At 34.5% G+C, this 25968-nt stretch overlaps 1 protein-coding gene across 4 annotated transcripts in view; it reads left to right on the top strand.

Annotated features, from left to right (window-relative positions):
• MFSD14B (major facilitator superfamily domain containing 14B) overlaps positions 1-24797 on the top strand; it is a 91184-nt gene extending 66387 nt beyond the window's left edge. Inside the window, exons 5-12 of one of the 4 annotated variants that reach the window (XM_011378970.2) lie at positions 1522-1636; positions 6213-6431; positions 8070-8183; positions 17372-17443; positions 18841-18953; positions 20369-20466; positions 22227-22369; positions 23078-24797. In XM_011378970.2, coding sequence (XP_011377272.1) covers positions 1522-1636; positions 6213-6431; positions 8070-8183; positions 17372-17443; positions 18841-18953; positions 20369-20466; positions 22227-22369; positions 23078-23317 — 1114 coding nt within the window. In that variant the 3' untranslated portion in view covers positions 23318-24797. Of the gene's footprint in view, positions 1-1521; positions 1637-4396; positions 4562-6212; positions 6432-8069; positions 8184-17371; positions 17444-18840; positions 18954-20368; positions 20467-22226; positions 22370-23077 lie in introns of those variants that run through there. The other 3 variants (XM_023522568.1, XM_023522569.1, XM_023522570.1) reach the window with 3 other exon arrangements.
• Positions 24798-25968: the final 1171 nt, after the last annotated feature.

Below are 25968 nucleotides of genomic sequence, written 5' to 3'. Positions count from 1 at the left end.
CTACAGATGTATTGCTTTGGTCAGCTCATTGGTTGAGGGCACTGATAGGCACATAGTTTACATCGATAGGCAGCAGTCACTTTTATGTATACTACATTGTAAGTATACTGTGGTATAAGAATAGGCTATGTAGTATACCCATATTCTCTTACAAATCATGATATGAATTTTAATATGATCTCATTTTTTTTATATAGGTAAGAGAATATTTAGCATGTAACTTTGTTGTTTTGCTGTTTTGACCAGAATTCCTGTTATTGATCTCAGCAATGTGAAGAACACACCTTAGAATGGAAGGATTTTTGTTTTTTGTTTTCAGTGTGATTAATAGATTTTCTTTTTTGGCTCATGTGAAAATATCCTCATTTGATTACCTAATAAGAATTTTATGTCATTTGTCATATTCTGAATTTGTTGGGTATCTATTTGACTATAGGCACAGAGCTTAGAATGACCCACAATGGATCATTTTATTTTCTACCGGATGATGAATTTTTATAAAATACTTTTTAGTATTGAGTCTTTCTGTCCAAGAACAAGTCATGCTTTTCCATTGAATTGAGGCTTTTTTTCATGTCCTCCAAATACCTTAAAAATTTTTTTAGATCATTAAATGATTTTACTTCTTCCAGTTTTTACGCTGCTGCTTTTCCTACTTGTTGGCTAATGAGTAATGTTAAATAAAAGTGATGGTTGTGGACTTACTTTATTTATAAAAGAAATGTTGTAATGTTTTATTATTAAGTAGTTAAGCTAGTTTTTATATTAAAAAAATACTCATTCCTATTTTATCTAGAGATTTTTTTAAAATCAAGATGGGATGTCAAATTCTCTTTTATTTTAATTTTAATTTTTTTCAAATACAGTTGACAATATTATATTAATTTCAGATGTATTGCATAGTGGTTAGAGACAATGTCAAATTTTATCAGATGCCTTTTTGCATCAGTGGAGATAATTTGATTGTTCTCCTTAGATCTATTACTATAATAAATTATAGTAATAGACTTTCTAATATTGAAACATCATTATATCCTGAGATAAACTCCTTTTTGTTCTGTGACGTTCTGTTTGCTAGTATTTTAACTATAGATTTTTAAAGCATCTATGCACAAGATAGGAGTTTTTAGTCTTAATTACATTAATGTTTTTTGTTACACTTTCTGCTTTTTTGTAGCTTTTGTAAAGTCATTTGCTGTATATGTCTTTTTCTTAACTAAAGCTACGAAATACAGAAAATTTTTATTTTATTTGTTTTGGCTTACTTTAAAACTAACTTTACTTAATCCCCTTGCTCTCATTTTTTTAAATTGTATCTACTGACGCGCTTTAAGCAGTGACAAAATTAGTATGTTTCTACTTCTTCCTCTTCACCTTGTTTATAATTTTATTAGTTGTCCTTTACACCCTTAAATGTACTTATACATGCATATTTTTAAATTTATTTCTTGTTTTATAATCTTTGATCTGGTTCTAAAACTATATACACAGCTTCCTGGGTAATTAAAATATCTTTTATAGGTGGTATTTCGCAATGATTTCCGTGTCTGGAGTCTTCTCAGTCACATTCTCTGTGATATTTGCCTATGTAGCTGATGTCACTCAGGAGCACGAGCGAAGTACTGCTTATGGATGGGTAAGATAATAAATTTTGTTTTTTAACCAAAAAAGTAATTAATGTTCTATTAAAAATTCAGTGAAAAGTGAGATTTAAAGTAAGTGGCAAATATTGGCTTATACAAAAGAAAATATGAAGCAATTGAAATAAAAAAGTTAAAAATAGCAAGGTAGAAATGGCTCATAATTTATTAGGGTTGGCATATTAGCAGGAATGCCTGAGTTGTCAGTTACAAAGTTTTTTAAGTTGATTTGATTTGTTTCTTGTTAGCTGATCTCTTGACAAACCCTAAACAGTAAACAGAATTTTCTGTGTACCTAATTCAAATGGCAGAGGTGTTAGAATTTCAGCCATGTTAATCCATTGGTATTATACTGCTGGTTGTATGTTTCAGTCACTTATTTGGGACATGGTGTTACAGAAAAGGGACTACACTCATTCATTTAGCGAATAATTGTTGAATGCATTACAAAGTTATAGAAGACTTTTTTTTGATCATTGTTTCTAGTAATATATCCATTTCTTCCATATTGTCCAAGTTGTTGGCATACAATTGTTCATAGTATTTTCTTACAATCCTTGGTATTTTTGTAGTCTCAGTTGTCACTTCTCCTTTTTCTGATTTTATTTATTTGGGTCCTCTCTCTTCTTGATGAATCTGACTAAAGGTTTATCAATTTTGTTCATCTTTTCAAAGAACCAGCTCTTGGTTTCATTGATCTTTGGATTTTTTTTTTTTTTAGACTATTTCATTTATTTCCACTCTGATATTTTTCTACTCGCATAGGGCTTTGTTTGTTTTTCTACTTCTTTTAAGTGTTAAGGATAGATTGTTTCCTACTTCTTTTAAGTGTTAAGGATAGATTGTTTATTTGAGAATTTTCTCGCTTCTTGCATGTATTGCTGTTATCATTAAGAAGTATTCCTCTGTCTTTTGTTATAACCTTTATTTTACACTCTTTTTCTCTCTTAGAACTGCTTTGGTCATGTCCAGTAGATTGTGGGTTATTGTGTTTTTATTGTCATTTGTCTCAAGGTATCTTTTGATTACTTTCTTGATCTCATTGTTAACCAATTCATTGTTTAGTAGCATGTTATTTGACCTGCATTGTGTTTATCTGCTTTTCAGTTTTCTTTTTGTAATTGATTCCTGCTTTCATACCATTGTGGTCAGAAAAGATGCTTGATACAATTTCAATCTTAAATTTGTTGATATTTGCTTTGTAGCCTAACATGTGGTCTATCCTGCAAAGTATCTCTCTTGCCCTTGTAAAGATTCTGCTGCTTGGAGGTGAAATGCTCTAAAATTATCTATTATATCCATCTGATCTAATGTGTCATTTAAGGCTACTGTGTCCTTGTTGATTTTCTCTCTCGATGCTCTATCCATTGATGTCAGTGAGATGTTAAAATCCCCTACAATTACTGTATTACTGTTGATCTCTCCTTTTATCTCTATTTGCTTTATATATTTGAATGCTCCTACACTGAGTGCATAAATGTTCACAAGGGTTATATTATCTTTTCAGATTAATCCCTTTATCATTAAGAAGTATTCCTCTTTGTCTCCTGTTATAACCTTTGTTTTAAACTCTTTTTTGTCTGATACAAGTACTGCTATCATAGCTTTTTGTATGTTTGTTTACATTGCATGAAATATCTTTTTCCATCCCTTTACTTTCAGTCTGTGTGTGTCTTTTGATCTGAAGTCAGTTCTTGTAGACAGCATATATATATGGGTCTTATTTTCTTATCCATTCAGCCACCCTATATTTTGTTTGGAGCATGTAATCCCATTATATTCAAAGTGATTACTGATAGGTATGTAGATATTGCTGTTTTATTATTTGTATTTATGTTTTTCCTCTTAAAGAAGTCCCTTTAACATTTCTTGTAATACTGGCTTGTGGTGATGAACTCCGTTAGCTTTTTCTTGTCTGGAAAGTTCTTTATCTGTCCTTTGATTCTGAATGATAGCTTTTCTGGGTAGAGTAATCTTGGTTGTAGGTCCTTGCTTTTCATCACTTTGAATATTTTGTGCCAGTCCCTTCTGGTCTGCAGTTACGCTTGAGAAATCAGCTGACAGTCTTATGGGAGCTTCCTTGTAGATAACAAACTACTTTTTCTTGCTGCTTTTAAATTCTCTCTTTGTCTTTAACCTTTGGCATTTTAATGATGCTATGTCTTGGTGTGGGCCTCTTTGGGTTCATCTTGTTTGGAGCTCTGTGCTTCCTGTCTGTTTCTTTCATCAAGTTAGGGAAGTTTTCAGTCATTACTTCATCAAATAGGTTTGCAATCTCTTGCTCTCTGTCTTCTCCTTCTGGTATTCCTATAATACAGATGTTGGTATGCTCAATGTTGTCCCAGAGGTCCCTTAAACTATAGTCATTTTTTAAATTCTTTTTTCTTTTCTATTCTGATTGGTTTTCTGCTATCTTGTTTTCCAAATTGCTGATTTGATCATCTGCTTCATCTAATCTACTACTGATTCCCTCTAATGTATTTTTCATTTCTGACTTTTTTTAATGTTTTTTTTACCCCCATTTTTATATTTCCTAGCTCTAGCTCTTTGTTAATGTTCTCACTGAATTCATTTATTCTTCCCAAAAGTTCATTGAGCATCTTTATAACCAGTGTTTTGAACTCTGCATCTGGTAGATTACTTGCCTCCATTTTGTTTAGCTCTTTTTTTGGAGTTTTGCCCTGTTCTTTTATTTGGGACATGTTTCTTCATCTCCTCATTTTGGCTTACTCCCTGTGTTTTTTTCCATATATTAGGTATATCTGCTATGTCTTCTGGTTTGGATGGAGTGGCCTTATGTAGTCGTTGTCCCATGGGACCTAGTGGTGCAGTATCCCTGGTCACTGAGCTGTGTGCTCCAGGTGTGTTCCTTGTATGTGTCATGTGGGCGTGCCCTCCTTTTGTAGTTGCGCATTGATTGCTCTTGGTATGTCAGTGGGAGGAACTGACCCTCAGGCTGATTGGCTGTGTGCAGTGGTTGTATATGGGCTGACTCCACAAAGTGAGATTTACGTTAGTGGGGCTCTTATCCCTGCCAGGTCAGCTCTTGGGTATGTCATTTGTTGAGGTGGTTAGATGGTGTTCTGCCGTGGTCTGAATTTGGCCATTACTGGGTATGTTGGTTCTGGGGCCTTTTGGGAGGGGCACTGGTGCATGCCAAGATCAGATGCTGCCAGTGCCCAGGGCCACCTGGTAGTAGCCTACAAAGTGATCTGCAGAAGGTTATTTCTTGGGCTGGGCTTTGAGGTACCCAGGAGAGTCAAAACTGTGAACCAAGGCTAGCTGCCACTAGTGCCAGGCTTGAGTCCACTTAGGCAGAGGTACAAGGCTTGCCAAAGCCAAACGCTGCTTGTTTGGAGTTTGTGAATCTTTCAGAGATTTTAGGGAAGTCCATAGCAGGAGCTTGTACAGGCTGTTTGTTTAAAAAAGCCAGCCACTGGAAATTGCTTGTGCTGTGGTATCAGAATCATCAGGGTGGTGCAAATGGTGTTAGCCAGGTTGATGGAGACTCAGACTTCACCCAACCTATGCCTATAAGCATGGGCGGGGAGGGTCCTCAATAAAGGAACAGTGGAGTTTGCTTCCACTTCTGTCCAGGATATAGCTACGCCTCCAGCCCTCACACTGAAGCCAGACAGTACAGTTCCTCCATATATGTTCCTGGCACCTTTTGAGCTATTGCCCCAGCCCTGGAGCTCAGAATGAGTGAGTCCATCACTAAGTCTGTGCATGGCTCCTTTAAGAGAACTCCAGCAGTCCTCTGCCTCACTCAGCCATAATTCCCCGTTTTCACAGCCAGAAGTTTTGGGTTCTGTTTTGGCACTGGAGCCCTTTGGAAAGTAAAGTGGGGAACTAGGTATGCGGTTGGGACCCCTCAGTCCTCAGGGAGGACTTCTGCAGCTGAGATATCCCTCTCGATATCACCAGACGTGGGTGTCAGACCAGCCCGTTTCGTGTCTCTGCCACTTCCTACCAGTCTTGACATGGCTTCTTTATGTCCTTAGTTATAGGACTTAATGTTCATCTAGTCTTTAGGTGGTTTTTAATGATGGTTGTTTTTAATTTATTTGTACTTTTGATGTAGTCATGGGAGGAGATGAGCACAGCACTTACCTACTCTGCCATCTTGACTGGAAGTTCAAACAGTGCACGTTTTGGGGAGATGAAATTGAGCACAGTCCCTGAGTAATTCATAGATTTTTATCATAAATCCTGCAGGAATTTTTTAAATGCCTTTCTCTTCACATCCCTATTACTCAATTAAAGAAGACTGAAAAAGTTTTTCACAATTATTTTTAATAACATTTTTAGAGAGTAAAATAAGAGTAAAACATTTTTTACTCTTGTAGCTTTCCAGTATATCTCCAGTTAATAGTTGGTGAACAAATCCTTAAAACAAAATTACTTTAATTCTCTTTCTTAAAATTTGTGTGCAACACATTCCTTTTGTCTTGTTTAAAGCCGGGGAGAATGGCTATAGGTATACACCTAGGGGACCCTGGGTAAGAACAGGAATGTAGGTGTGCATCTGCAGCAGATAGAACCCTGGGTCAGAGTGTGCTTTTTCCACAGGTCTCAGCCACCTTTGCAGCCAGTCTGGTCAGCAGCCCAGCCATTGGAGCATACCTCTCAGCCAATTATGGAGACAACCTCGTTGTGCTGGTGGCCACAGTGGTGGCTCTTCTGGACATCTGCTTCATCTTATTGGCTGTTCCAGAATCTTTCCCAGAGAAAATGAGACCACTCTCCTGGGGAGTTCAGATTTCTTGGAAACAAGCAGACCCTTTTGCGGTAAATTAAAATATAAAAACATTTACTTTCCTATTTATTTTTCTAAGCCATGGAAATAAAAGAACATTTGTGCAACCTCAAGCATCCCATTTCCTGGAGAAAGAAATGAATGTCGATTCATTTCTTTATCCAGGAAAGTAGAAAAAAATGCAATTGCAAGTAATAGACTGATGTAGACTGTGCACCAAGGAATATATAGAATTGACATTTCTTAAATCAAGCATGTGGTTGTCATAAGGGAAGAGAGAGAAAATGTCGAGGCAAATTGAATATTAATCACTGATGAGGGAAGGAATTTTTTTTCACATGGTGGTTTTCATCCTTTTTTAACAAAATTAATGAAGGCGGCTGTTTGAAGTGGTGGTTTTCATTCACTTAAATTCAAAAAGGATAAAAGCATTGGTCTGACTAAAGTAGTTGTTATCTAAATTGTTACTATACATCCTCTTGGACCAGAGGCTTTGAACTTTTGCAGATTGAATGGATTCTTTGTTTTCTATACTCTTTTTGGTTTGGGGCATGGGGGTAGTCCCATTAACAACTAGAAAAAGTACTTAGAAGAGAGTCTTATCTCTCCCCTTCTCCCACCTTACCTGAAATTGTTCTTGAAGAAAATATATGCAGAAAAAAATTAACCAAAGATTTGATTTTTGCTTTTTATCCCCCAAGTTTACCTTTTAGAAGAAATACATATAGTAAGAAAGTTAACTCATCAGAAATTGTTTTTTAAAAAGCCCCCTCAGGACATGACCTGGGGACCCTACCCATTCTGTTTGTGCCACATCTAGAAGAAAGGAAACCAGGTGTACACATGGGAACTAGTTGGGCTTCCCATCTTCTCGTCATATAGTGATCAAGTTACACATGGAAACTCCTCTTTGAACTGGAACTATTATGGCTTACCTTTCAGGGCTGTTGTGAGGATTACAGTGAATGTATGTATATTTACTAGTCTAATGTCTGGTGTGTAGTAAGTTTTCAATAGTCATTAGCTGGTTTTGCCATTGTATAAAGGTTATGATGATCTAGAATGTACTGCAGCACTCTTCATTTCTTAGAAAGCAGTGCACCTGTTGGTCTGCTCAACAATCCTGTGTAGAAAGGAAAGTAAGAAGGATTTTTAGACAAGATTATAACATTCAAAAAGTTGTTTGCTGGTCAGAGAATCTCCTTGTCACTGACCCAATGGCTGGAACATACTTAATTTGTCAACCAGTTTACAGGCAAATTGAATATTAACATTTCAAAGAATAGAGTGAATTTATGTGTAATGAAAACCCTGTATTGTTTATGGCTTTAAAGAAGCCATATTATGAATGAAAAAGATGATATTTTCTTAAAAGATTGTGGAGCAATATGTTTTTAGAGTCTGTCCATAGGATGTTCAGGGTCTGTTTCAGGATGTGAGAGAGAGTGTTTTAAGTTGTCATATTTTAAACACACACCTCAGAAAGTATAACTTGTAACTTCCAAAGAGCTGGTAACAGATTTAATGTTAAGGTTCACTTCTTTTTATAATGAATTCAGCTTTTGTTATCCACCTTAATAGTTCAAGACAAAAGAAGTCAGTATCTCAAAATATCCATGACAATAGTGTCTATTTGCATTATATGTGTTTCTCTTTCTGCTTTTTCATAGTCACTGAAGAAAGTTGGAAAAGATTCTACTGTCTTACTAATCTGCATCACCGTGTTTCTTTCTTACCTTCCTGAAGCTGGACAGTATTCAAGTTTTTTTCTCTATCTCAGGCAGGTGGGTAGTGGGTGCCTAATAGCTTTTGAACATGAGGACAATCAATGTACGAACTTGCTTCAAGTTATAAATGTAGGTGCTGAGATATAATTAGTAATCAGGAAATCTGATTAAATGATGTTTGAAAATATAGAAGAATATTTACTGTGTAAAAAACTTCTTTGAGAATTATACAGAAAGAAAATTGCAGAAAAAATTTATCATAATGTTTTAAATCTTTAACAATATCCATTAAATTTCAGAAAGGGAACTTTTACTTCAGAAATCCCCTGACCTGGGCCTGATCACAGCCAGTTTGTTGAGCTGTCTTCAGTAGGGCATCGCTCAGTGTTGCTGTGGACTCCAAGGCGGCTCGCAAGCATAATCAAAATAATCTTTTCTCCCCTGTGAATTTTTTTCTTTAAAAATTTGCACTTTACTTTGTTCCCCCAAAAGGCAATTGACTTAAGCCTTTTTTTTTTTTTTTTTTAAGCTTCTTTTTCCAGCGAGTGGGATTGCTGAGAACTGAGTTGCCTTCTATTGTAACCCTGCCTTGGTCGTCTACCAATTTCACTGAAAGTCCTCCTAATGGTTCACTCCACTTTGACAAAACACAAAACAGGCCTCCTCCTATGATAAATTTCTGTATTTTTGAATATATTTTTTAATGAAACTTGTTAAATTCACCGTTTTTATAGTTGTCCTGAAAGCATAACACTAATATTTTATATGCCATATAAGTAAATCTTTTTTCAAGCACTTCTGTTTCTATTTTGCTCAGTTTTGGTGGGTGGATACTAGAGATTTAGAGAGAATAGTGGTGAGATAGTGTGTTTAATGTAGAAAATTATATGTGTATTTAATTAAATTATGCATTTAATTTAGGAAAATGGGAAAGCCCAAAGAAGAAAGTGAAAAATTATATCTCATCCCATCACATATATAATATACAACTGTGAATAACTTCTTTTTCTACCTTTTTTTCCTATACATATGCTTAATGTCACCACTACCACCCAATTATAACAAATAAGAATCATTGTTATTTTATATTTGTGCTTGTTTTAAAGTTCACACATACAAACATATTTTAGTTAAAATTGCATTTGATATTTGTAAAGCATATGAATGATAAGAAACTTGTATCCCATATATATATAGAACTCTTATAACTCAATAATAAAAAGACACATAACCGAACTGAAAACATAGGCAAAGGATTTTTATCGATATTTCTCCAAGAATATATACAAATAACTAATAAACACATGAAAAAATGCTTAATATCATTAGCCATCAAGGAAATGCAAATTAAAACAACAATAAGATTCTACTTCATACCTAAGCTAAGCTAAGATGGCTTTAATCAAAAAGACAGACAAGGATATGGAGCAATGGGAACTGTCACAATGCTGGGATTATAAAATGGTGTAGCCACTGTGGAAAAGAGTCTGGTCGTTCCCCAAAGTGTTCAACATAGGATTCCCAGCAAATCTATTCTTAAGTATATAGCCAAGAGAAATGAAAAAACCTGTCTACACAGAAACTTTTACACAAATTATTAATATTCATAACAACCAAAAAGTAGAAATAACCCAAATGTCTATCCATTGATGAAATGGATCAAAAACATTGTATATCCATACAATGGAATGGTATTATTTGACAATTAAAAGCAATGAAGCACTGATAACATTCTCTAATATGGGCAGACTTTGAAAAAATGCTAAGTGAAAGATGTCAGGACCATATATATGAAATGCTCAGAATAAACAAATCCATAAAGACAGGAAGCAGATTACTGGCTGGGCAGAGGGGTAGGCTAGGAGAATGGGAGTCCCAATGGGGTATCATGTTTCTTTGAGGAGTGATGAGATTTTCTAAAATTGATTGTGGTGATAATTGTCCAACTCTGTAAATACACTTATATTTACAGAGTGATTTGTACACTAATAATGGGTGAATTGTATGGTATTTAAATTCTATCTCAAAACACTCTTCTTTTTAAATGTACTTATTTAAGATCTCAAATAAACAACCTAACATTACATCTAGAAAAAATAAATGAAGCCCAAAGTCAGCAGAAAGAAGGAAATAATAAATATTAGAGCAGAATTAAATGAAACTAAGAACAAAAAGAAATAGGAAAAAATGCAACTAAGAACTGAGTCTTTGAAAAGATAATTGACAACCCCCTGGCTAGACTCATAAAGAAAAAAGAGAAAAGACATAAACAAAATCAGAAATGAAAGAGAAGTTATGACAGATACCACTGAAATACAAAGGATCATACAAGAATACCATGAAAGATAATATGCCACCAAATTCAATAACCTAGAAGAAATGGACAAGTTCTTAGAAATCTACAACCTTCCTAGACAATCATGAAGAACTGAAAAAAATCTAAATAGCTAATCAACATTATAGAAATTGAAACAATCATCAAAACCTACCAAAAAGCAAACGTCCAGGACCACATGGTTTCACAAGTGAATTCTAACAAACATTCAAAGAAGATGTAATACCTGTCCTCAAACTTTTTTAAAAAATCAAAAAGGCAATACTTCTAACTCATTTTATGAGGCCAACTTTACCCTGATACCAAAACCTGGTAGAGATAACACACACACACACACACACGACCAATATCTCATGAATACAGATGCAAAAATCCTAAACAAAATATGAACAAAGCGAATACAACACATGAAAAAGATTATACACTCTCATCAAGTGGGCTTCATCCCAATGGCACAGGGATGGTTTAATATATGCAAATCGATTAATATGATGCACTAGATAAACAAAGGATAAAATCATATGATCATGTCAATAGATGCAAGAAAAATCATTTGACAAGATATAGCATCCATTTATGATTAAAACATTTAAATGGATATAGAAGGAAAGCGCCTCAATATAATGAAGGCCATCCATATACAACAAACCCTCAATTAACATCATACTTAATGGTAAAAAACTAAAAACCTTCCCTCTTAGATCAGGAACAAGACTAGGTTATCACCACTATTATTCAATATAGTATTGGAAGTACTAGCTAGAGCTGTCAGGCAAGAGAAAGATAAAAAAGGTATCCAAATAGGGAATGAAAAAGTCAAATTGTCACTTTTTGTAGATGACATGGTTCTCTATTTTGAAAACCCTAAAGATTTCACTAAAAAACTATTAGAAACAATAAACAAATACTGTTAAGTTTCAGGATACAAAATCAATGTACAAAAATCCATAGCCTTTCTATACTCTTAACAGTTAATTTTCAGAAAAAGAAACAAAAGAATTTCTCTTACAATTAAAACAAAAAGAATAAAATACCTAGGAATACACCTAACAAAGCATTTTATTAGAGCCTACCCTAGAGATTACTACTTGTATGTATGATTTATTAATCCCTAATAAAGTAGTACTATTTACATTCTCTACATGATTCAAGGACCTTTGACTTTCTTAATCATCCTGCATTATATGTTCTTGTTGTCCAGTAATTTTTTGTGTCATATTTTAAGTCTTAACAAATTTTTAATTTTTTATACAATCAATGTTCTTTTTTATTTATTTACATATTTACTGTTTCTTTTTATTGAGGTAAAGTTGAGATATTTACCATTTCAATTGCTCTTTATTACCAAATTCTAAGCATTCGTCTTGGACTGCTTTCATTCTATGTGAAGAACATTTTTTAGTGCAGGTCTGCCATTTACAAAATCAGCTCTCCCTTTCCCCCTACCCCTACTCCTCCCTCCCTCTCGTCTAAAAATGCCTTTATTCGAACCTACATTTTTGGGAAGATAAGTTTTCTGCTCTTACATTCTAGCCTTTGACCTCTTCCTCTCCCAGTGTGTGTTGGGGTTTATTTCCATTCACTTAAACTAAAAAATAGTTCACACATTTCTCATCCGCCTCTGGAAACCACCAATCTGTTCTCTGTATCTATGACCTTTTTTTTTTAGTTTAAGATTTCACATACGAGAGATCATGTGGTATTTCTCTTTGTCTGACTTATTTCACTTAGCATAATGCCCTCAAGGTACATCTATGTTGTTGTAAATGGTAAGATTTCATTCTTTTTTAAGGATGAATAGTGCACATATATACCACATTTCTTTATCCATTTATCCACTGATGGACACTTAGGTTGTTACAGTATCCTGGCTATTGTAAACAATGTTGCAGTGAACACTGGGGTGCATATATCTTCAAATTAGTGTTTTGGTTTTCTTTAGATAAATACCCGGAAGTGGAATCACGGGATCTTATGTTAGTTTTATTTTTAATTGTTTGGGGACCCTCTGTACTGTTTTCCATAGGGGTTATACCAATTTATATTCCAACCAACAGTGCACAAGGGTTCCCTTTTCTCCACATCCTTGCCAATACTTGTTATTTCTTGTCTTTGATAATAGCCATTCTAACAGGTGTGAGGCGATATCTCATTGCAGTTTTGATTTGTATTTCCCTGATGATTAATGATGTTCAGCATCTTTTCATGTACCTGTTGGCCATCTGTATGTCTTCTTTGGAAAAATATCCATTCAGGTCTTCTGCCCATTTTTTAATCAGGTTGTTTGTTTTTTGCTGTTGAGTTGTATGAATTCTTTATGTATGTTAGATATTAGCCCCTTATCAGATATATGACACCCAGTTATTTTTTTTCCCCATTCAATAGATTGCCTTTTCATTTTGTCAACAATTTCCTTTGCTGTGCAGAAACTTTTTAGTTTGATATAGTCCCCCTTGTTTCTTTTTGCTTTTGTTGCTTTTGATTTGGTGTCAGATTCAGAAAGTCAGTGCCAAGACCTATGTTAAGGAGTTTACTACCCATGTTTTCTTCTAGAAGTTTTATGGTTTCAGGTCTTACATTCAGGTCTTAATCCATTTTGAGTTAATTTTTGACATATGGTGTAAGATAATGGCCAGTTTAATTCTTTTGCATGTGTCTATCTAATTTTCCCAACATTGTATTGAAGAGACTGTCTTTTACCCATTGTATATTCTTGGCTCCTTTGTCATAAATTAATTGACCATATGTGCATGGGTTTATTTCTGGTCTCTCTGATTGGTTCCATTAATCTATGTTTCGGTTTTTATGCAATACCACATTGTTTTAGTTAGTATAGCTTTGAAATATAGTTTGAAATTAGGGAGCAGGATTACTCCAGCTTTATTCTTCTTTCTCAAGATTGCTTTGGCTATTCAGCATCTTCCATGGTTCCATGCAGATTTTAGATTGTATCTTCTATTCCTGTGAAAAATACAGTTGGATTTCATAGCAATGCATTGAATTCATATATTGCTTTGGGTAGAGTATGGACATTTTAACAATATTCTTCCAGTTCATAAGCATGGAATATCTTTTCATTATTTGTGTCTTCAATTTCATTCATTAATATTGTAGTTTTTAATATAAAAGTTTTTCACTTCCTTGGTTAAATTTATTCCTAGGTATTCTTTTTGATGAAGTTGTAAATGAGATTGTTTTCTTAATTTATCTTTTCGATAGGTCATTATTAGTGTAAAGAAACGTAACAGATTTTTGTCCTTAGGTATTTAATTTTGTTTTTTATAATTTTTTAAAAAATTTATTGGGGTGACATTGGTGAATAACATTATATAAGTTTCAGATGCACAACTTTATAATATGGTATCTGTATACTCCATTGTATGCTCACCACCCAAACCCTAGTCTCCTTTTGTCACCATGTATTTGACCCCCTTTACCCTCTTCATCCTTCCCTATCCCCATTCCCCTCTGGTAACCACCATTCTGTTTTTTATATCTATGAGTTTGGGGTTTTAGAAGATTTTTATTTGTTTATTTGTTCATTTGTTGCTTTTTTGTTTGTTTTATATCCCACATGTGAGTAAAGTCATACGGTCTTGTCCTTTTCTGCCTGACTTATTTTACTTCGTATAATACTCTCAAGATCTATCCATGTTGTACCAAATGACAATATTTCATCATTTTATGGCTGAATAGTATTCCACTGTATATATATATATACCACATCTCCTTTATCCACTCATTTGTCAAAAGACACTTAGGTTGTTTCCATGTCTTGGCTATTGTGAATAATGCTGCAGTGAACACAGGGTTACATATATTTTCATATGTGTTTTCAAACTTTTCAGGTAGATAACCCAGAAGAGGGATTGCTGGGCTATATGGTAGTTCTACTCTTAATTTTTTGAGGAACCTTTATACTGTACCAATTTAAATTCCTACTAATAATGCACAAGTGTTCCCTTTCTCCACATCCTTGTCAGCACTTGTTATTCCTTGTCTTTTTGACAATAGCCATTCTGACAGTGATGAAAGAAATAACTATTGATATTGAGCATCTTTTCATGTAGGCCATCTGAGTTTCCCTTAGAAAAGTATCTGTTCAAGTCCTCTGCCTATTTTTAATTGGATTATTTGTTTCTTTGTTTGTTATTGAGTTGTATGAGTTCTTTATATATTTTGGATATTAACCCCTTATCAGAGGTATTGTTTGCAAAGATCTTCCATTTGATTGGTTGCCTTTTTGTTTGTTGATGGTTTCTTTCATTGTGTAGAGCTTTTTAGTTTGAAATAGTCTCAGTCATTCATTTTTTCTTTAACTTCCCTTACCTTTAGGGTCAAGTTCACAAAAACCCTTCTGAAACCAAGTTCCATAAGTTTAGTGCCTGTTTGTTTTCTACTATGTATTTTATTGTGTCAGGTCATGTATTTAAGTTTTTAATCCATTTCGAATTAATTTTAGGGTATGGTGTCAGATAGCAGCCTAGTTTCATTCTTTTGCATGTGGCTTTCCAGTTTTCCCAGCACCATTTATTTAAGAGACTTTCCTTTCATTATTGTATGTTTTTTGGCTTCTTTACCAGTTGCCCATATATGTGTGGGTTTATTGCTGGGCTTTCAGTTCTGTTCCAGTGGTCTGTGTGTCTGTTTTCTGCTAGTTTGGGTTATTGTAGCTTTGTAGTGTAATTAGAGCGTGATACCTCTGGCTTTGTTCCTTTTTCTCAGGATTGCTTTGGCTATTTGGGGTTTTTTGTGGTTCTATTCAAATTTGAAGACTTTTTTGTTCTATTTCTGTGAAAAAAGCTATTGGGATTTTGATAAGGATTGCATTAAGTCTGTATATTTCTTTAGGTAATATGGCCATTTTAACAACGTTAATTCTTCTAGTCCATGAACACTGAATATCTTTTAATTTTTGTGTCATCTTCAGTTTCTTTCAACAATGTCTTGTAGTTTTCAGAGTACATGTCCTTCACTCCTTCATTAAGTTTGTTCCTAGGTATTTTATTCTTTTGGTTGTGACTGTAAATGTAATTATTTTTCTTTATTTCTCTTTCTGCAATTTTGCTGTTAGTATATAGGAATACAATGGTTTTTTCTGTATTGGTTTTAGATCCTGCAACTTTACTGAATTTGTGTATTAGTTCCAACAATTTTTTGATGGCGCCTTTAGGGTTTTCTAAATACGTCATGTCATCCGCAAATAGTGACAGTTTTACTTCTTCATTTCCAGTGTGGATGCCTTTTATTTCTTTTTCTTGCCTCTTTGCTGCAGCTAGGACTTCCAACATTGAATAAAAGTGGCAAGAGTAGAGACACCCTAACATCATATCTTGTTTTTGATATGAGAGGAAAAGCCAAAGCTTTTCACTGTTGAGAATGATGTTAGCTATGGGTTTGCCTTTATTATGTTTAAGTATCTGCTTTGTTGAGTTTTTATCATAAATAGATGTTGAATTTTATCAAATGCTTTGTCTGTGTCTATTTAGATGATCATATGATTTTTACTCTTCATTGGATTAATATGGTGTATCACACTGACTAATTTGCTCATGACCTATTCTTGCCTTTCTGGTATAAGCCTCACTTGATCATGGTGTATGATCCTTTTAATGTATTATCGAATTCAGTTTGTTAATTTTGTTGAGGATTTTTGCATCTATATTCAACACAAATATTAGCCTGCTATTTATTTATTTGTGGCATCCTTGTCTGGTTTTGGTATCAGGGTAATGCTGGCCTTATAAAATGTGTTTGGAAGAATTCCTTTCTCTACTGTTTTTTTTGGAAGAGTTTAAGAAGGATTGGTAGTGATTATTCTCTGAACGTTTGATGAAATTCACAAATGAAGCCATATAGTCTTAGACTTGTTTGTTCGGACATTTTTGATTACTGTTTCAAACCCCTTGCTAGTAATCAGTCTGTTCATATTTTCTGTTTTATTGTGATTCAGTCTTGGTAGCTTGTATGGTCCTGGAAATTTATCCATATCTTCTAGATTATCCAGTTTGTTGGCATATAATTGTTCATAGAAGTCTTTTTCGAACCTTTGTATGGTTCGTAAGTTATAACATCTCTCATTTCTGATTTTGAGTCTTTTCTTTATCTCGGTGAGTCCAGCTAAAGTTTTATCAATTTTGTTTATCTTTTCATGTAATTAGCTCTTAGATTCATTGATCTTTTCTATTGTCTTTTTAGTCTCAATAATTTTAAGCTCCTTTTTCTAAATTTCATAGAGTTTCAGTAGAGGAGAAAATAACTTTTTAAAAAATATGGTATTTAAAACTAAAAGTTTTAGGCATTTTAGAGCTGCTTATAAGGTTAAGAGGCTTAGAAATCAATGCCAGCTAACTTTGGCTTCTCATTAGAATCACTGTGGAACCTTTTTAAAACATACCTATGTGTTGGCCCAGAGAGTCTGATTTAAATAGTCTCGAATGGGTTCCAGACTTTCATTGTTTCCTCTTCTCTCCTTCTCTGTTGACCACATGATTTTAACATGCAGCTAAAGTTGAGGTCCACAGACTTTGCTTGTGAGCAAATTCTGTATAGACGGCATCAAAAGTCAAATTATTTCTCTATATTGTAATGCTTGATAATATTATATTTGGGTTTTGGTAGATTGGTGATGGGGAGGGATGTGAAACAATAGAGTAGGCCTATAATAGAAAATATTATCTTAAAAATATTTATTAAATTAAATTGTGCCCACTTATAATGATTTTTTTAATCATATTTAGATATAAATTACTGATTAAATGGGTTCAAGTTTTAGCACTACCTTAATTTGCCATTGTCAAGGTTTTATGAACTTTCTTCAACTATTTTAGCCTATAGCTTTACTAGAACATAGCATTTATTTTTATAATATCTACATAACAGTAGTGTTTTGTTTTTTTCTGTTCCATAGGTCATAGGTTTTGGATCTGTTAAAATTGCAGCATTCATAGCTATGGTAGGAATTCTGTCTATTGTGGCTCAGGTGAGTATCATTTTGCTCATCCCTTTTTTTTTTAACATTTTTATTCTGAAATAACTGCAGGTTCACAGGAAGCTCCAAAGAAATGTTCGTGAATATCCCCTGCCCCCCTAGCTTAGCCCCTCTTCCTCCCCTGCCACAATAACCGCTTATATATCTACGATACAATATCAAACCCAGTAAACTGACATGGATATGGTCCATAGAACCATTTCAATTTTAATAGAATATTGAGGTTGTGCTTTAGGAAGAATTTAAATACAACCTTTCAGTACTTTTTAGAATACTTGTTATTTCTACTGGGTCTGTTCAGCAAATGGAAATTTGTTTTATAACCACCAATCACAACTTAACTCATTACAGATATTGCAAAATTTATTTAACCAGGAGAATGTTTCAATATAATTTTAAAGTTGAAAAGTAAGTTCAACTAAAAATGAAATGAAAATCAGTAACTGTTCCAACCTTTGCTCTCCCCAGGACTGAAGAAATATGGTAAATCAGCACATTAGAATATATGTAATGAGTAAAGAACATTAAACATTTCCTCATCTATAATAAATTTAGGACCACAAAAGGCAGAACAGGTGTCTTTTAAATAAATTCTTTGGCATGTTTAAGTGCATTCACTATATCATATGAGGTTCCCTAGAGGCTATTTCCCTGAAACAGCTACATGCTGCTTTAAAGCATGGTAGGCCAGGTCGACCACTCTTCTGTGAAATGAGAAGGCTCTAGAACTGTTTTGCCTAAATGTTAGAATTGACAAGGCTCTTAGGAATGCATCAAGGCAAAGGCCTTTCTTTTTTGTTGTTGTTGAACTGTATCAGCAAATGTAGATTATGTTAAACTTTCAAGTTGCTTGTGATTCAGGCTTTTCATATTAACTCTGGTTACTCAATTAACCCAGACTCATCTTTTCATCCTGTGCCTTTTCAAAGTCCAGAGTGCTAACCATTACACCATGGGACTTAATCCTGTGCCTTTTCAAACTATCTCAACTATTTTTTAGCAGAGTATATATTTGTTAAAATCAAATTATATTAATCTAACTTTATAAAACTGCAAACCTCCAGCAAAATTCCACATATTCTGTAAATATTCAGCAGGGGCTTGCTATTTACTTGTAGTTAAGTGATTGGCATTTCTCAAAAGATACTGAGGCACTGACTTATCATGGCTATGATGACCTTTCTAGAAAGGTGCTCACAAAGCACCAGATAAGCAGGTTCCTGGGGAGGAGCCCCTGAAGTTCCACTCCTTTAGAGCTACATCCATACTGCGTGGTCTCAAGTCTGTCCCTTAGAGGTCCCTGGTTATCATTATTAGGCTTCCCTCAAAGCATGCATCAAATCTGTGTGTTCACATGGTTTCTCAGGATTATCTCCTTCACTTTGCAGACAGTCTTTCTTACCATCTTGATGAGGTCATTAGGGAATAAGAATACCGTCCTCCTTGGCTTGAGTTTCCAGATGTTCCAGTTAGCCTGGTATGGTTTTGGATCTCAGGCCTGGTAAGCCTCTCCCATGGATTCTCATGAACTAACAGACAGATGCTTCTTTTAGAGGAGCTCAAGTTGGTTGAATGTGATGTGAAGGAAGCAAGGGTTATTTTACTGGTTTGTGTCTTGGAGAAGAGTGGAACTAGGTAATTTAAGATTCTTTGTAAAGATTGTCTTTACCTCAGCAACTTTCAGTGATTTGTTACTTAATTAAGTGTGTGTGCTTCCTCCCCTCAATCTTCCCAAAAGTTTTATATCTACCTTTTAAACACATTTGTCAGTTTTTAGGGACATCATATATAGTCCAAAAAAAAAAAAAAAATCAAGGAAAAATGACATTAGGGTTCGCTGTCCACAATTAGCTGAGTGACCTTGGGCAGAGACATAACATTTATAACATAAAGCATTTGACTTAAATGATTCCTAAGATCTCTTCCAAAATCTTGTGTACCCTGAGACAATTATGAATGCTTGTGTATTAGATTCCCATAAATAGGAAGGTTGAAATAAACCCTGAAATCAGAAGAAGCAAAAAGAATCCTCCGTGCTGTTTTGTTATGCAGCAAGTTTCCCCATGTGCCTTGATCCAAATACCAGAGTTCATATTCCATTTTAAATACTAGAGTTAATTCTCATTTAGTATACATGACAAAATTTAGAGAAACTAGAAATGCCTTAGAGGTCAGTGGTTATTTCTTCTTCTTTAAGATTTCAGTCCTATGAACTTTGGTTCCGTAGCTGATTCAGTCAAGCTCATGCTATATTAAAAAGATTTTGTCAACCTGAAGGGTTTTTCCTTTTCAGTAAGCATGTGCGTGTCAGCCATCCCCTTAAGCCCAGTTGTGGCCTCACACTCCTCTCACTCATACTTAATACTGACACACACTTAAGTCTATTTCATTGAGAAAAAGACAAAAGTCCAAAGCAGGCTTGGAAGTCTGCAGGATGCCATCCTGCACTTCCAGGTTTCTAGTTTTTTTCTTTTTTGTTGATGGCACGTGATACTTTGTTGGAAGATAGCAAACTGAGCAGCACAAAAGCAGTGTGAATGTGAGCCTTGGAGATGTACAAAGAAAAAGTAGGAAATTGGTGGGGAAAATATGAGACTTATGAAAACAAGAAATCTTTTTGAACTTCGTTGAGCTTATGTTTAAAGATGGTAATAGGGAAGCCAGGAAGAACAAATTTTGAAAGAGATAAAATAAAGAATTGAAACTTTCCTATCTTGTGAAGTGATTAGTATTAAGAAGGTGACATATAACCTTCCAAATTTTTTTAAAAAATCAGTTTTTAAAGAGGAAAAATTAAATACAACTTAACTTGAAAAAACAGAAGGCATTTTATGCTTTTGCCACTGATTGTACTGTAAGCAACAAGCTCTTTGGGGCTGGCCTGCCACCTGACAGCAGCCTGTCCTGTCATTGCAGGATGATGTGGGCAGCAGGGACCGTGGCTGCCATGTCCAGCATCACATTTCCAGCAGTCAGTGCCCTCGTCTCTCAGAATGCAGAGTCAGATCAGCAAGGTGAGGTCACCATCCCCTCTCTTATTTTCCTCCTTCAGGTGAGACATACCTTCCAGAAGCACGAGCAGCTCTGAGCCTCTCTTCACATCAACAGGGCAGGAGGTGACAGCCATGTAGGCCTTTCTCAACAATCATACCTATTTACTTTGGCACATAGGAAAATTCTGTTTTCATTCCTGCTCTGATTTTATAGTATGTTTTAAAACTGGACTCAACAATTAAGAATACTAAAAAGTAGAAATAGACTATTTTCTCTTTCCAGTTCTGACTCCTCTTTTATGTAATAACGTCAGAGTTAACTAGACTAATAATAACAGATGGCACCAGCACAGCCAGCTTTATTTGTGAAACAAGGAAATAAAAGATTACATTTCTTTTAAAAAAAAATTTAACAGATGTCTTTTAAATAATGATAAATTCATTAATAATACAATGAGCTATTTAATCACTATAATCACTAAAGTTTCTTTAATTTGGAATCATTCAAAGTCCACTAGCTTAATTTCAGAAATGATTCTTTGAGACAATAAAGGAAAAATAAATCCGTGTATTGTTGATAATTGAATGCAGAGTGAGAGACAAAATTAAGACAACTGTGAAGAGTAGCACTCTACTATGTAGACTCTTGCTTCATCCTTCTTCTGCCTCTGGCTTCCCTATTAGGCAGTTTCCACTACCAGAATCAATTATTTTCCTTCATCTCCTAATAGCTCACCTTACTGTAATCAGGAAGTAGTGAATTATAAAAGGAAAAAATTTTTAAATGCCTTAGAGCTCTTTAAAAAGTTTTTTTAAAAAATCTAGATTGTAAGATAGTTTAGTTATTGTACCTATTTTTCCACATCAGAAATCAGCCATCTTATTTATGTCCACATTTTAAAATAGTGTCACTAGGCCACAAATTCTGTATTACCCTAGCTATGGTAACTCAGCTGGCTGCATATCCTTGGGAGGTATTGTGACTAAAGTGAAGTCGGGTCATCTGTAAAGGATGGGCACTGCTTGGTGTCTGACAGACACTATTCTGTCTTTCATGGCATAAATTTTCTTGGGCTCTTTTTATGCTTATACATATTGATACAGATGTTTCTAAATGTTGGCATACAAAATTATAACACTGTATTAGGTTGAATTATCATTGACCATTTTTGAATTTCAGAAACATGCTATTTATATGGTTCAAGCTAATTTTTTACCTGCCACGTTAGAAACCAAAGATATCTAGAAATTGGGAATTCTGGGATTTTTCAATGCAGGTCTGCAGGGAATTGCATCAGAAATGCAGAGGTCAATGAGGAACAAGTCTGCCTGGAGGTGCCCGGACCACACAGCATCAGGATTGCTGTGGACTCGCATGGACTGCAGACGGCAAAGGGCAGATTTTTATTGTAAAAGCACCATCAAATGAGTAGATCAGGAAATCTTAATCCACAGAAAAGTGGAAATTGCCTGTAAATGGAGAATATTAAAGTTTGTTATGGGAGAAATTCATTACCAAAGGATTTCAGAAATATCATTGTCATTTCATCTCCTTATAGATGTTAGGGCACAGGGTGATAACATTAAAAGGATATGGTAAGACCAAGAAAACATTTGTGCAATGAAAATATGGTGAGTGAAATCCCTAACCTACTTTTCTCAGCACAGACTTCTCAGCCCTGCTGAATCAGTATACCATAGTTTCTAAGAAAGTACTGTTTAGTCCTCAATCTCGAGATGCTTTTCAGAGAAAACTGTGTTCCGTCTTTGTTCTGACATAGGTGTTGCCCAGGGGATCATAACTGGAATAAGAGGACTGTGTAATGGCCTGGGGCCAGCACTATATGGCTTCATATTCTACATGTTTCACGTGGAACTGACTGAGTTGGAACCAGAATTGAATTCTAACTATGCTGCCCTGCAGGTAATTTGGTGATGTTTAGTTTCATAATAATGATTATGTCTGACTATAGCAAAAATCTTCTGACCTTAAATTTGGAGAGTGTTATTTGTATAACATTATTGTTTTATTTGACAGTAGTAGGTACTGTGTTCAGTACTTCCTGGGATTGGGGAGGGATCATTTCAGTGATTTAATATGTTATGTAAAAGATTTGTCTTAACTCTGTTCAGATTCTGTTCTCAACTTACACAATTACTCTGATCAGAGTGCTGTCCTTGGTAAAACTCAGGCCAAGTAAAATATAAAATGACCTAAAATTCCAGCTAGAAAGTGAGCTAGATAGAGTTCTTTTTCAACTCTTTATTTGGAATTTTTCTCACCTTTTTTCTAAGTGATATTTAACATAGATTTCTGAACAAAATTAGAATTAATGTTCGTGCACAGAATGCGTGAACTGAGGTTATAAAATGGAATTAGAGATAAACAACTGTTACTTACAGGTATGACTAAACTATTGAGAAGTGGTGAAAAAGCAGTGATTAGTTTCCCTCTGTCATATTGCAAACACTAGGCTCTACTAGAATTGGCCTTGAAACTTAATGAAACTTTTGCTTATAAGAAAATGATTCACTTTGAGGTTGTGTGGGTTTTTTGGGTCATCTAGAACTAATTTTGTATTGAAAAAACTAACCAAATTCTTCATCTCTATTTGTTTCCCACACCCATCAGGGAGCTGTCATCCCAGGCCCACCATTTTTATTTGGGGCATGTATAGTTCTTATGTCTTTTCTAGTTGCCTTATTCATCCCTGAATACAATAAAGGCGGCGGAATTCAAAAACATAGCAGCAACCTGACCAACACCCCAGAACGGGGTAGCAATGAGGACATTGAGCCACTGTTACAAGACAGTAGCATCTGGGAGCTCTCTTCCTTCGAGGAACCTGGGAATCAGTGCACTGAGCTATAAACTAGGTAGAAAAGGAGATTCTGCAGACATCGTCTCTGAAAATCATTGGAGAGCCATACCACATGGAAACTTCATGGTGCTGGAGGTGAGACGCTAGTGGCATCCTTCAGGGCCAAATTTGATAAGCGACCCTCTGCCTCTCTCCTCTTCCTCCTCCTGTTTCTTTTCTTCATTTCTTTTCCATTTGTACATTAGAACAAGTTAATATTTGAAATACATTCCTGCAAATAGTGTGCAAATCTCAAAGTTATCTGGAGTCCAAACTTTGAAACTCAAATAGAAAAAATCGTATCTCTGCTAGAAAGGATGGCTTTCCTTTAATGCCTCTACAGTACGAGTGACAGCAGTCTTTCCATGTCCTTTTCAGTAGAAGGTGTAGGATTCGAGATAAAGAATCCTTTCTTGTTTTCTTTCTTCCTGTTTTCTCTGAAAAGTGCCCATCTAGCCCATAAGTGTTGATGAGTGGCTGCTCCAAGAGTCACTCAGTATCAGGGATCTATTGCCTTCATTCAAAAGTCAAACAAAAACCTAGTCTTTTTCTTCTTTCCTTGTCTCTACTTAATATTTTCGGCTAGAATGAAATTCAGCATATACACCTCTGGATGTTAAATCAGTGATAAGCTTTACTATTGAAGGAAATTTTTTATATAAATGTAAATCATGAAGAACTAGCAATTCAGATTCCTGGACCCTAGTGTCTTGGTTAAATCCAAGGTGATTTTATAAAAGAAAACACACATAAAGCATTTTGGTAGCAACATAGAAATTGGAGGGTGCATCTAAGAAAGTTTTCAACAATATAAACATTCCTAAGGGAGGATGAGGGTTAGTAACTGGATACCAATAGAGTTTATATCTAAGTTCAGACTCATATAACTATTTGTTCTTTCCCATATCTCCTTTGTCCTACTTCTCAGTTTTTCTCATTCATCATACTTCTGCCTTAACTGCTTTGTGTAGTATGTATTTGTTTTCAGTAGATCTTTATTTCTATTTATCTAGCTGATGAATCTCATGGGACTATGCACATCAGATTCTTTTCTAAAATATGATGGTTTGGGTGAACTCAGTTTCATAAGTGTCTTGCTAGTTTTTTGAGATGTTTTATGGACAAAGAAAATTTTACAGATTTATATGTATTTTGCTGCACTGGTAAATGAATCATTAACTGGGGCCTACTTTTAACAGAGCACTTCTTTGAAAGTTTTATAGATATGAAATATATGTAGAGATTTGTAAGGAGTTTTAATTTTTTTTGATGGAGTGCTGTGTAAATCTTGTATTTATAAATGTAATGAAAGTATTGACAGAAAAATATATACAACTTTTATAAAAGATTATGTACTGATTAAATACATTTAAAAGAAGATATATTTTGAAACCTGTTCTGCTATGAAGAGAAATAACATATCTTTTTACTATGCTGTTGGTTTTTAAGTTAAGCTTCCTAATCATAATAAATTTACAATGGTTACTTTTATGTCTTTTGTGTTTCTTTAAAGCAAACAGTACCATTGATCTTTGGGTTCTCTTGGTTGGCTTTCAACTAAAATAAATTGCAAGTCCTTAAGCTAATGTAAAATATATGTGTGTTTTCAAAAAAGTTTCATTTTTAATAAACTTCCTCCAAAATCTCCCTTCAAAAACAGATTATAACTATTTTATTTTTTAAAAAAAGCAGGAACACAAATATTTGTATACCCATGTTGATTAGCAGCATTATTCACAATAGCCAAGTGTCCATTGTTGGATGAATAAAGATAATATGGTATTTACATACAATGGAATATTTATTCAGCCTTAGAAAGGAAGTCTTGACACATGCTACAACATGGATGAACACTGAAGACATTATGCTAAGTGAAGTAAGCTAGTCACAAAAGGACAGATACGGTATGGTTCTACTTTTGTGAAGAATCTCATCAAATTCATGGAGACACAAAGTAGAATAGTGGTTTCCAGGACTAGAGGAAAAGAGGGTATGGGAAGTTATTTAACAGGTACAGTTTTTCAATTTCGCAGGATGAGAAAAGTTCTAGAAAGGGATGAGAGTGGTTACACAACAATGTGAATGTACTAATGCCACTGAACTACTTAAAAATGGTTAAAATGGTCAGTTTTATGTATATTTTGCCACAGTTTTTAAAAAATGTTCTCATAGCATCTTATTCACCACTACTTACAAAATTGCAATTTCTTTACTCAGTATAACAAATGTCATTTATTCATCTTTTTAATTTTAAAGGTATATATTTTTTAATTGAGATAAAATGCACCATTTTAACCATTCCAAAGTGTACAATTCACTGGATTTTAGCTTATTCACATAACTATGCAGCTGTTAGCCCTGATTCCAGAACATTTCTATCATCCTGAAAAAGTAACCCCTTACTCATTAGCAGTCACTATCAATTCCCTCTATCCCCATCCCCTGGCAATCAGTAATATACTTCCTGTCTATAGATTTGCCTATTTTGCACATTTCATATAAATAGAATCATTCAATATGTGACCTTTTGTGTCTGGCTTCTTTTATATAGCATGTCTTTGAGGCCTATGTTGTATCATATGTCAAATTTTATTCCTTTTTAAAGAGGAATAACATCTCATGGTATGTATACACAATATTTTATTCATTTGTCTATTGATAT

The sequence above is a fragment of the Pteropus vampyrus genome, unplaced genomic scaffold (genome assembly GCF_000151845.1).
Source record: "Pteropus vampyrus isolate Shadow unplaced genomic scaffold, Pvam_2.0 Scaffold349, whole genome shotgun sequence".
In the NCBI taxonomy this organism is placed as follows: domain Eukaryota; kingdom Metazoa; phylum Chordata; class Mammalia; order Chiroptera; family Pteropodidae; genus Pteropus; species Pteropus vampyrus.
Note: the sequence above shows the minus strand (reverse complement) of the source record. Positions and strands in the feature narration are given on the sequence as shown.